The 12,608-nt window shown below is 59.8% G+C and overlaps 1 protein-coding gene across 3 annotated transcripts in view; it reads left to right on the top strand.

Annotated features, from left to right (window-relative positions):
• Positions 1-9,888: 9,888 nt before the first annotated feature.
• Positions 9,889-12,608, top strand: part of ARHGAP23 (Rho GTPase activating protein 23) — a 72,456-nt gene continuing 69,736 nt past the window's right edge. For 2 of the 3 annotated variants that reach the window (XM_047845576.1, XM_047845574.1), the window contains exon 1: positions 9,944-10,006. In XM_047845576.1, coding sequence (XP_047701532.1) covers positions 9,944-10,006 — 63 coding nt within the window. Of the gene's footprint in view, positions 10,007-12,608 lie in introns of all 3 variants that reach the window. The other variant, XM_047845575.1, reaches the window with a different exon arrangement.

The following is a 12,608-nucleotide window of genomic DNA, read 5'->3' as shown; positions in this document are numbered from 1 at the left end:
AGGACTGGGGGCTGCCCGCTTGGATCTTGCAGTCCTTCTTAGGGACCCTGCTCGCGGAGCTTCCTGCAGTGCTCAGGTGTGTTGATAAACCAGCTTTGGGGTTTAGCAATCGAGCCACCGTGACTTTGACTAGTAGGAGTCTATTTGTCAGGGCCAGATCAGCATCTTTGGGGACAGACAGTTCTCAACCGCGCGAAGCCCAACCCCAGACTTTAGGTCTAGCCAAGCAGCAGCTGTTCCAGAAGCCCATCGTGGGTGGCTGCTGCCTTGCCGCCACCTCCCCCTGCTTGTTTGCACTTCCCAGTGGCTGCTTCCGCCCTGAAAAAGAATCACAGGGAAACGGACTGGGCAGACTGGAGCCTGCCTTCACAGCCCAGGGCCCAGCTCCACCACGACCTGGGGGGAGGCCGGGTCAGGGTCTGGGGGACTTGCTTGCTGGCACTCTTCTCAGCTGCTTGTCTCTTTAGCCCAGGACAGACTCCGTCTGAAGAGACAAAGGGCCCCATTGACCCCATAGCCTTGTGACCCCACCCAAAACTGTCCCTCCCCTCCCCAGGCAGCCGAGGGCACTCACTCACTTGGGTTGCGGACAGGGCCCTCGAGGCCACTGAAAGGACCGGTGGCCGGGGACAAGCGGCTGCCAGGACGCCTGGCTGTAGTCCCAGGAGCAAAGCCACAGATACCCCACAGGCCAGAGAATGGGTGGGGGTGGGGGGGCACTGGGGGAGTCCAACCTCAGCCCTAAAATGGGCTGCCCATGAGCTCAGGGCCTCCCCGGCCTGCATTCCTGCCTCCCTCCCCCCAGATGTCCCCCACACCCAGCCTATAAAGCCCCCTTTGTCTGGGCCCACTGAGGATCTTAACTCTCCCCATCTCAGCTTCCCGCCCCCTGCCCCCTCACCCTCTGGTGCCTAACAAAGAGGCCAGGGTGCAGTGAGAGGTGGTGAAACCCCCTCCCTGCCAGCCTGGGCAGTGGCCCAGGGGGTTTGGGCAGCCAGCCCCTACCCACCGACACTCTCCCCCACCTCAGGACAGGTTAATTCCCACCCCTGTCCACTCTGGACTCCACACTCCTGGGCAGCATGCCTGCCTCTCACATGCCTGCTCATGTGATATCACCCTCAGTTCAGCCCTGCCCTGTCAGGGGCAAGGCACAGGGGCAGTGGGCAGGCAGGAGTCACCCCTGATGGGGCAGGGGGAGGGGGTGGGTAAGGGGAGTGGAGGAGGCAGTCTCTTTGCCACCTCTTTGGCTCTTTGGCCTTCACCAGAGTGGGTGGCCCCATTGCCACAAGTCAGGTGCCTGGCTGGCATCTGGGGCTGCAGATGACCCTTGTCCGGCAGTGGGCAAACGGTTCAGCCCCTCTTCCTGCTTGGCATATGCCTGGGGCATGGCACACGGTAGGCGACAGGAATCTCCATCTCTGCTCCCCACCCCCAGCCAAGGGCCTCAGAGCACGTTTGAGCAGAGGCTGGATCCTGGCAACAGGGAGGGGCGCCTCCCGACCATCTCCTGCGCTCACAGGGTCATAGGATCCAGACCCCTGCTCACAGGGTGGGGGCCGCTGCCGTGTCTTCCTGTGTTCCAGGCTCCGTGGGTGTCTGTGACCTGCTCGAGGAGGGGCATCGGCCTGGGAGACGAGTGGTTTGGGCCACGGGGTCAGCTCTGTCATCAAGCTGCTGTGTGACCCCTGGCAAGCCTTTCTGTGGCCCCTGTAGGATGAGGGGTGGGGCCCCTCTCACTCATAAATCTCAGAAACGAAGAGAGGGGCTTCCCTTGGACGGATGGTCCTCTCTGGACTAACAATGCCCCCAGGACAGGCAGAACAAGGGGTGCTGGCAGGGATGCGGCCCTGGATGTGTGAGTGGGTGTGCATTATGCGTGTGAGATTGTGAGTGTGTGGGTGTGTGACCGGGCGCGTGCGCGCGCGCGCGTGAGCGCGGCGCCTCCACCCGCGGGTGGGAGGGGGAGGGGGCGGGGCCTGCGGGGCGGGGCGGGGCGGGGTGTAGGGGCGGGGGGTGTCTGGGCGGCTGACAACCGGTGCTCCTCGCGCTGGGCGGTCGCCGGGTTGCCTCACCGACAGGGCGACAGGGCGCATGGAGGGGCCGCCGCCCCCGGCGCCCCCCGGGGCTGGCGCGGCGAGGACGGCGTAGAGGGCAGCAGCATGGAGCAGGTCGGCGGGCGCGGGACGCGGGTGCGTGTCTGGGAGGGGAGGGCGGGGGCCGTAAGCAGGGGACGAGGGTGGGCGCGCCAAGGGGGAGGGGGGGTTGGGGCGCTGGGGCTGCGAGCGGGGCCGGAGCTCTGGGGGGAGGGATGGGGCTGGTGTGACACACAGCTGGTGGTACACACACACACACACACACACACACGCACACACGCACACGCACACACGCTGACACACAGGGAGGCGCGCACAGAGGGCGCGCACGCTGCCTCTCTCCCCACCCAGGAGAGCACCCGCATTTAGAAGCCCCCCTCCCCACTCGGTGAGGTCTCAGCCCTGCCAGGATCCTAGGCCTAAGGGGGCTGCAGGCTGGGCGGAATGAAGGAGGCACAGGAGGTCGAGGTAGCTGTCCAAGGCCACAACGACCGCTGACCCCCTAGCGAGACCTCAAGATCCAACCCCCTCCCTCCCCCACCTGCACCTCGAGGGGCTTCTCCCAGCCAGCCTCCTCCTCCCCTCCCAGTTACAGCAGCTGCTGCAGCTGCCGTCACCATTTCATGGCAGTGAAAAGATGGGGTGGGCTGGGCAGTTTCTCTATAGGCGCCCCAAATGCACACCTGCAGCCCCAGCCAGGCCCTGGGGGCTGTCTTTTCCTTTACACAGGCTCCATCGCAAGGGGGCAGGGGTGAAGACCCGCTCAGGTTGGAGCTCCTCACCCCCTCCGGGGAGCTCAGCAAATGGACAAGTGGGGCCAGTCCCCTTAAGTGAGCGAGGGGGGCCTCTATCCTGACTTGTAGTCTCCCGCTCAAAGAAGGGCACAGCCTGACGTGGGCAGGAGTGAGGGGGCTGATCCTGAAGCTGTCTTACTCCCTTCATAATCTTCATAGTCTTGACTTGGGGTGGGGTCTGGAGTGGTGGGGTTTTCTGTTCCTGGGCTTGCTGAGTTCAGCTGCACTCCTGGGCTCATTGGGATTGATCAGCCTAACGCAGTAGCCTGGGGACCCGGGCTCTGAGACCCCTCCCCTCCAGGCTGAGCATGGGCCCCCTGCCTCTGGCAGAGGGGTTCTTGGGTTGTCTGTGCCGGTGATGAGGAGGGGCAGGAGGAGGGATAGAGGGTGAGCAGTTGGTGGCGGGGGCGGGGGGGGGGGGTGTGCGACGATGATCCTAAGTTCTGGGGAGGCATGAAGTGCTCTGGGCATCTTTCCTGGGCTGCGTGTGCTCTTTGGGGCGGAGTTGTGGGCTAGTCTAGTCTCCAGGCCTGTTTGGCATCTTGGTTGTTAATTTAAATGGCTGGTGGCAGCACCAGGCCTGGCAGGGGGAAGGGGACTCCATTCGTCATTATCTGCTGTTGCTGTCATTACTGACTCTACCCTCGGCTCCACTCTGAGTGCAAACAAGTGGGGGGTGGGGGGACAGTACTAAATGCCACTGAATTAAAATAGTTAATTTTATGTTATGTGAATGTTGCCTCAATTTAAAAAAAAAAAAAAAGGAAGGGTAGGGCTAGGGACCCTCACTACTTTCTGCCTAGAGGACCCTAAATGCATTTCACCGGGAGTGCTGCTCTGCCCAGATTGCTCCCAATTGCCCCCATCTGCCTTCCCTATACGTCTTCGGGGGGGTCAGCTGTTTCCCCTTCCCCAGAGGAGAGAGCCTGGCTCCCCTGTGCCCTGGCACCGTGGAAGGGAGGAGAGAGCTGGAGGAGAGAAGGACATTGGGCTCCTGCCCGTCCCCATCAAAGGGACACTGGGAGGTCTTGGATATCTGTCCTCTCTCTGGGCTGCTGTGAAATCCCTGCCAGCTGTGCTGAGCGGTGGCTTTCCAGGTCCCTTCTAGGTGTCCTAGGACACCTCTGCTGAACAGCACAGCAGCCAGCCTGTGACTGCTAGACTGTGAGACACCCGCCCCCCCCCCCCCCCACTCCCGCAAGACAGGGACTCTGGTGATCAGCACAACCAGGGAGGTGCCCAGGCTGATGGCAATGTCTTAAGGCAGCCCCAGCCCTGCTGGCCCCATGGGCGTCACCAGCTTTCTGGATGTGCCGGGAGCACGGTTTGTATGGGGTACTTCTGAAATCGGAGCTTCTTTCACCAGGGGAAGCTCCTATTTTAAGTTTCCCATGTGCTGAGCCCTCTTGTAAAGCAAAGAATCCTTTTATAGTGCAAGAACCGCCCCAATGTGTCTGTGTGGTATGTGTGGATTTTGGCATGTAGGTTTCTTAAAGGGGAGCATGCCTGGAATCTCTCACAGGGGCTGGAACTGCCAGGTGGGGTGGGTGCCAGGACTGAGGGGCTTGCCCCCTGCGGTCGGAGCCCTGCCCCTCTTTTCTCTCCATCCAATTCCCCTCTCCCTCCCAGGGCTGGCTCAGAGCCAGACAGAGGAGAGGGAGCAGCTGCCGGGGATTTCCAGAGCTTCCAGGGGGAGGTGGGAGCTACCCTTCCCCTCCTTCTTCACCCCTCCCCTCTCTTTCTCTTCCTTCCCTCTACGTTTCCCTCTTCTCCCTTTTCCTCCTCTCCACCCCCCTCCTTTCCTAGAAGGGCAGAATGGAGACGGGGAGGAGAGGGGCCAGGGCCCTTCTGTGTGCAGGATGCGCAGTGGTTCGGGACAGCCAGGCGGGGTCTGGGGGCCCGTGGCAGAAGCAGGACTGCAGGCCAGTTGCTGGAAGAATTTAGAAGCCCTCACACAGAACCTCAGAATTTAGCGTCCTGGAACTGGAAGGGACTACCTGGCCTAGCTCCTCCCGGAGAGATCCTGCTTCGTAGAGCAACAGCTTGGCATCAGACCTCAGCAAGTTACTTAACCTTTTCTGAGCTTTGTGTCCTCATTTATATAGCGGGGCTAATAATGCCCCCCTTACAGGGTGGTCATGGGGAGTAAATCGAATAATGTTGGTAAAGAGCTTGGCACACAGTAGGCACTCGACACATTTTAACACGTCTTCGTGATGTCCTAGGTGGTGTCATCACCCGTATAAGTCATCTGTTAGCCTTGTACACTCAGTCCAGGCCACCGGGTCCTCAATCACCCAGTGTCACACAGTTGGGAGCCTGCAGGGCTGAGACCCCAGCCCAAGGCCTCTTCTCCCTGCATCCCGACAAACACGGGTCCCCTGAGGGGCTGCCAGGGGAGAATGGCAGGACGGGGCATCTTTCATCTGGGCCCCTGCTCTGACAGCAGGGTTTTATGGGGTGTGGCTTGTTTGATAAACATCTCTTGACTTGAATGAATGGGCCCACACCTGCTTTGGAGATGAAAATTTCGGTGGGGGTAGGTTCCTTTGAGGACAACCTGGGGGCCCGAAAGCCAGAGAGGCATAAGAACAGGCTCTCCCCTCTGGTCCTGCCCTCTCGCCCTTCTCCACCAGGGGGTGCTCTTTCCCCTTCAGTGGAAGGGCCGCCCCTGTCGTCCAGGTTTAGGGCTGCCGGTCCTATAACCCTGATCCTCTGTTTCTCCTTCGCAGCTTACGGTGTGCTTTGAATCCAGTATCAAATGTGACCCGCACATGGGAGGCAGGCCGAGAAGGTCTTGTTGTTCCCATCTTACAGAGGGTGAAACAGGTTCAGAGAATGTCCTTTTCCTCAAAGACATAGAGCTATCAGGTGGGCAGGATGGGAACTTGAACCCAGGTCTTTGGACTCTCGAGTCAGTGCTCCTTGATGACACCATACGACTCCTAGCTGGCTCCTGGGCTAGGCCTGATCCTGACTGGATGGCTCTGGTCCGAGGACTCCTCCCTGACGGTGGGGAACACAGGTTCTCCCTCTGGAGCCCCACACGCTCTGCTTTTTTCTTTACTCCAGGTCTCTCTCCCACCCAAGTCTCTCCCACAGCTCACCTGTGCTGCTTTCTTTCTTTCTTTTTTTTTTAAGTTTATTTATTTATTTATTGAGAGAGAGAGAGAGAGTGCGGGGAAGGCAGAGAGAGAGAGTCCCATGCAGGCTCTGCGCTGCCAGTGCCCAGCCCAAGTGCAGAGTTCGATCCCCTGAACCATGAGGTCAAGACCTAAGCCCAAATCAAGAGTCGGGCGCTTCACCGACTGAGCCACCCAGGCACCCGTGTGCTGCTGTTTTTTTTTTTTTTTTAATTTTTTTTTCAACGTTTATTTATTTTTGGGACAGAGAGAGACAGAGCATGAACGGGGGAGGGGCAGAGAGAGAGGAAGACACAGAATCGGAAACAGGCTCCAGGCTCTGAGCCATCAGCCCAGAGCCCGACGCGGGGCTCGAACTCCCGGACCGCGAGATCGTGACCTGGCTGAAGTCGGACGCTTAACCGACTGTGCCACCCAGGCGCCCCATGCTGCTGTTTTTTAACAAGCCCGATTCCACTTCCTCACCCCTGACTCTTTCTGCCTGTATGAGCTGGCCTCTGCCTCCTCCAGTCCCCTGAAAGTGCCCTCTCTGCCCAACACAGTGCCACTTCCTCTGGCCCCCTGCTTCCACTCTGTCTTCTCTGTCGTCCTCACGCCCTCTTCCTTCCTCACGTGCCCCTAAAGGTGGGTGCTCCTCATGTCCTGTCACCTACCCAGTCTCCTCCCTGCACCTGCTCTTGTAGAATCGGAATCACACTCCTGGTCTGCTGACGACTTCCAAGGCCATGTCCCCCGCTCGGGCCTCTGCCCGCAGTTGCCCACTGGCAAAACAGCCTGTAGGTTCAGTGTGTGGACTCTGGAGCCCACATGCCTGGGTTCAGATCCTGGCTGGACTTAGGTAAGAGACTCAAGCTCTCTGGGCCTCCGTTTCCTTATCCGTAAGTGAGGATTATAGTATCTCTTTCACAGCTCCTTTGCAAGGCTGACCTGGAATAATACATACAAAGGCCCATATGGGGCCTGGCATGCCCCCTCTCCCTCGAGAACACTCTCCTTCCCCCAACTCCCAGTTGGTCACCGCGTCCTGGGGTCTCTGATGTTTCTTGCCCCTGCCCTGGTGCAGTGTCTCCCCCACCCCGCTCCCCACCATTCCCATCTCCTGGTTGCCCTCCTTCTTTCTGGCGACGTGGCACATCTCTGCTTCAATCCCTGCCCCCGGCCAGGCTAGAATCAAAGTGCCTCAAGGCCCAGTCACTCCCTCGTCATATCCCCGCCCACATTTCCTTCCTCTTCCCTCCATGCTTCCTGCCCACGTATGTACCTTCCATACCCTCTGCTTGGTGCCAGCCACGCCACTAGACTCTGCTTTCTCCTGCCTCCCTGCCTTTGCCTATGAGAGTCCTTTTCCCTGGAGCGCTCCCCCCATTCCCCACTCCACCCCACTGCCCCCCTCATCCGTGAAGCTCCCAGAAGCTCAAGGCCACCTCCTTGTGGAAGCCTTCCTCTGTTTCTCTAGCCTCCCTTTGCTCCTTTTCAGAGATGTCACTACAGAGTGAGGATTGGTAAAAGCCGAGGACTCCTCAAGGGAAGGAGCTAGGTCTAATCGCCATCTTCCCAGGGGCGACCTCCACTCCCTCAACCCTTCATCTACTAGGGTTCCCAGTAAGCATTTGTGAACAGAGGCAGGTGACTGGGCTGGGGGGAGGGTCTTAGAAAGAGGGGAAGTATAAGGAGGGTCCTCAGTGAGGGACACCTTCTGCCCCTGTTCAGCGGTACTTCTAGGACCCTCTAGAGCAAGAGTGTGCCCGCGATAGAGTGGATTTGGGGGCGGGTAGTGGGACCAGGGAGCGAGACCCGGGGAGTCTGAGGGAAAGGATGGGAGGAAGAGGGGCTGGAGAAGTTCGATGGGGGGAGGGCCGGGACAGGATGGGGGTGCGGGGTCAAGGTGCAGGAAGAGGTGGGAAGGGCAGCAGGGTGGGGGAAGAGCGCACTTTCTGGGAAGTGGGAGAGGGTGGGGGAGGTGAGCGCAGTGCATTGTGGAGGGAGGAATTCATCTGCTGGCCGGTGTGAGCTCATTTCCTCTCACTGCCTCCCGCAGGGTCTGAGGGCATCAGACTCTGGAAAAAGTGAGCCAGGGGCACCCCAGTGGTCACCTCCCTCCTCTCCTCCCCTCCCCCACAGCCTCAGTTCAGCCAGGATCCCTGATGCTACTGCTTCCCCCTCACACAGACAGCCCGTTTGTTCTGAGAGAAAAGGACCCCGAGCCAGGGTGGCAGCAAGCCTTGAACCACAGGAACCATGGGACAGAAAGAGGTAGAAACGGGAACGTTGTTGAAAACGAAGCAAGAGAATACAGGCAGCATGACGGATTACAGTTAGATAGCAGGAAGCACTTCTCAGAAGTGGGGGATAATTCCAGCTGCATGTGACCTTGATGGAGAGAGGAGGACAGGAAGAGGGGTCATTAAGTGCCCTTCCGTCATCGTAAAAGCATCCCTCTGCATGGACTTCCAGGGGATGTAAAAGAAATGAAATAAAACATCAGATTTAAAAACAAGTCAGCGTCTCCTTCCTCAGACTCACAGGAGCAGGGATGGCCCAGTTAGTGGCTGAGCCCCTCAACCCCCTCCAGGACCTGAGTCCCTGATCTTGCGGGGACTTGGGGTTGGTGATGGTGGTGAAGCAAGCAGGTTTTTTGGTGGTCTCCTTGCCCCAGAGGGGTTGGGTGATTCCAGTAGGTAGAGTCAGCCTTCCACTTTCGTTGCCTGTCTTGTCCAAATCAAATTCCTATCTGCCTGTGGCCTCTGCTTTCTTTTCTTCATAATCTGGGAGAAGGAATACAGGAGCCCTTGAAAACTGCAAGAAGGCATGGGAAAGAGGTAAGCATGGGCTGTCGGAAATAGGAAGTAAGAAGGATGTCAGTTAGATAGCAGAAAGAACTTTCCAGCAGAAATGGAGGACTGAAGGACTATCTCTTCCTGGCTCATCAGGAGATGGCCTGATGAGGGGTCCTGCTTGGGGGCAAGGAAATGAACTGGCTCAAGACCCCAGTGGCTCTTTGGGCCCATCTTGGAATGAAGCCCCAAAGGGAGGCTGTGGAGAGCGCGTAACTGGGAGGCCTGGGGGTATCTGGGCTCTCACTGTTGTCTACTGCAGAGCAGATCTATGGGCTGGTCCAGAGGCCTGAGCCCCAGGCTGGCTGGCTGGGGGTCTGAAGGGTTGGGGCACCTGCCCACCTCTTTCTTCCAGCCTCCATTCCTCTGTCTCCCTGGGGTCCTGGGCCGAGACTCTCCCTGGGACGGGGGCCCTAGATAGAGGGGCCCTATCTAGCCCCTTCCGCCCCCACCCCCGTGGGCATCACCATTTCTGCCCTGTCTCCATGAGGATGGAAAAGTTCTGTAAGCCTTCTTCCGTCTTTCCGTCTCTTCAACCCGCGTTTCTCTTCATCTTTGTCTCTTTCTCTGCCGCTCTCTACTCTGTCTCTATCTTGTCTCTGCCTCTTTCATGCTTTCTGTGTCTCTCAGTCTTTGTTTCTGAGCACCTCTGTCTGCGTGTGTTTCTCTCTGCTTCTCTCTGCCTTTCTTCCTCCTTGCCTCCCTCTCCCTGTGCTAGTTCTGGGTTCGGTGCCCTTGGCCTCTTTCCTGGGCCGGCCAGGATCACCATCTATCTGGGCCGGTTCCCGGGAGGCTAGTCCAAATTGTCTCCCTGAGACCACCTCCCTTCTCCGGGCTATACTGCCCTCTAGCTCCGCTGCCGGCGCAAACCCCTGCGTGAGCCCCCTTTACCAGTCAGCTGCCCTGGGGAGAGGCGGCGGGTGAGCCCCGTCGAGCGCAGGGGGCGGAGCGAAGGGGCTGGCCCCCGGGGGTGGGGGCGCTCCGCGCTCGGCCCCGCCCCCTCCGGCCCCGCCCCTCCCGGGTCCCTGCCCGCGCCCCCGGCAGTGCCCTGGCCGCAGAGCCGCCGCTGCCGCCCGATGAATGGAGTCGCCTTCTGCCTGGTCGGGATCCCGCCCCGCCCGGAGCCCCGGCCCCCTCAGGTGAGGGCGCTGGGCCGGGGGAGGGAGCGGATCCTGGCGCTGCGGGGGAGCTGGCCGCGGGGGGTCGGGGTCGCGGCGCCCCCGCTCGGCGGGCACAGCCGGGGGCGCACGGTGCGGCCACCTCGGGCACGGCTGCTGGGAACTTCGGCTGGTGGTGGGCCGGGGAGGGAGCCGGAGCGAGAGCTGCCCTGGGCAGGGGGCGGGAAGGAGGAAGGCAGGCCGGGGGCCGGGACGCTCACGGGGCTGCCAGGGCAGAGGGCACCGACCTGGGCAGCCGTGCCAGGCCCCCAGCGGCCGGGCAGCGGGGGCGGGAGGCCCGCGCCTTTTGTCCGGGTTTTTCAGGCGGGGCGCCTGCCGCTGTTTCCTCTGCCCGAGTTTTCGTTTTCCGTTGGCGAGGCCCCGGCACAGCTGGAGCGAGAGGGAGTGGGGGAGGGGGTTCCCGGAGCGGGATGTCCTTGGCCACTGGGGCCGGACACCCCCCTCCCCGCGCCACACTCGCCCCCTACCGGGCCGGGCCGCACGACGAGCTTCGGGGGAGCTGGGTCAGCCGCCCCACTGGCTCCTGGGACCGGGATCCCGGGCCCCGAGGGCTCCGCTGCCCTCCCCTCTGTCCCCTCGGGCTGGCTGTGGGTGGGTCTGGGCGCGGGGTGCCAGGGGCATTACTCAGCGCTGGGCTGCTTTGCTTGGATTCTTTCATCTGCCAGCTGCTGAAGCTGGGGATGGGCCAGTAAAGGCCTCCGGGCCCCTTTGGAGCCAGCCCCCTACCTCGGAGCCTGGCTGCCCTGGGGCTACTGGAGTACCCCAACACACACCACCCTCCTTCCCAAGTTGAAGGGCTGGGCACTGTCAGGCCAGCTCTTTCCCAGTTTGGAAGAGTTTCCTAGGGGTCCAGGTTGTGGTCAAGGTCTGGGCTGAGGCCTCTTCCTCTTCTGACAAGGCTTACTGATGGATGTTCTTCCCTAGCTGCCTCCCCTTCCCACCATCCCACGTTGGAGCTGGGGTCTGGTGCTTTGCAAACTCTTTCCGAGACTGGTGTGTTTCTCAGGAGCTGGATGTATGCTCAGTTCTCCCTCAATCTGCATCTCTCTTCCTGGACTCTCCCTGCGCCTTTCAGCCAAAGTGTTTCCTAATTACAAACTTGAATTTCAGGATGGACAGGGGGTGGGGGTGGAGGTCATTAAGCCTGAGTCCCTTGGAGTCTCCCCCTCACCAACACATACTTCATCTCCACCCCCCCTACCATGTCCACCCCCACCCCCCACCCCTACCCCAGGCCCAGCTGGGGGTGGATGGAGTTTGATTCCCTGTGGTTCTCCCCCTCTGCCAGGGCAACAGCCTTATTCCCCAAAGTGGCTGCTCTCCCTGAGATGTGCTCATTGGCATGCGATTTGAATCTCCATTACATAACCAGTCATTTCGCCTCCAAACACAGCCCAAAGGTCCCCCAGTCCCAGCCTCTTCCACTTGCTCACAAGGTGATTGGGTCTACCCCTAGGTGCCTGGAAACTCCAGTTCCGCCATCTGAGGCCTTGCCCTCCCCTTGGGAATGATGAGAGCAGTAAATCCCTTACCTCCAAGGCTGGTTTCCAGGACCTCCAGAAGCCCGGGAGCGGGCAGGGTGGGTATCAGGGTCTGAGACTACACAGCGATCGTGCCCGGGCTAGAACCTGGGTACCCTGATGAGAATCCTGGCATTAGGTGAAGCTTTGGAGAGGGGAGTGCTGTTAGGAAAGTGGCTCTAGGACACCGTGGGGAATGGGGCAGGCTTTCAAGGATCACAGCCCGAGCAGAGAGGGACTGAACCCAGTCGCTCTTGCGTAGGCCTTGTGCTAGGCTGCCTGGATGGGGACTTCTCTGCCCCCTCATCAGGTTGCTCCTGAGCCCCTGCGGAAGGGGAGTTAGCTATCCAGGGGAACTTGTAGGGAGAGGCTTGTGAGCCAGTCTGGCTTGGATGTCACTCTAGGAAGTTTCCTCCGGTATAGTGGGTTACATAGTGGGTTACGTAGCTTCCTGCGATGTTGGCTTCCAGTGCAGGATTCTGGAGAGATTCATAGGGGATGCCAATATATTCAAATGAGTATATGTTCTTTGCGGGGGGGGAGGGGGCTTGTTTTTAAGGGAGGGAGTTGCTTTATTAATACAGCTGAGAGTTAAGAGATAGGTAGCAAGGTCAGGATTTTTATAAATTACCTCATTTTATCCTCACAACACCACTGTGACGTGGGTCCCGTTATTATCGGCATTTTACAGTTGAGGACACGGAAGCATAGACAGCTAATCGCTTGGCCAAGATCACATCGTAAACAAGTGTTAGAGCCAGGCAATCTGGCTGCAGAGACCACACTCTCACCCTGCCATCCTGCTTCTCGGGACCTCCCTTGCCCTGCTGTCACTCCCACCCCGAATCTGGGTCCATCGTGGACACAGCCCAAGAACAAGGTTAGCCTCTCGCTGGGTTGGAGCTTGGATGCGTGTTGTCAGGCTGCTACCGGGAAGGCCACCGGAGGCCTCAGGGTGGCGAAGCCCCAGGCGCCCATCCATGTTGGTGGGTCTGGAATCTGCTCATTTTCTCCTCCAACACCCCCACCCCCACCCCATGTCG

This window comes from Prionailurus viverrinus, unplaced genomic scaffold (assembly GCF_022837055.1).
Source record: "Prionailurus viverrinus isolate Anna unplaced genomic scaffold, UM_Priviv_1.0 scaffold_35, whole genome shotgun sequence".
Taxonomy (NCBI): Eukaryota; Metazoa; Chordata; class Mammalia; order Carnivora; family Felidae; genus Prionailurus; species Prionailurus viverrinus.
This window is presented reverse-complemented; position numbering and strand designations above follow the sequence as displayed.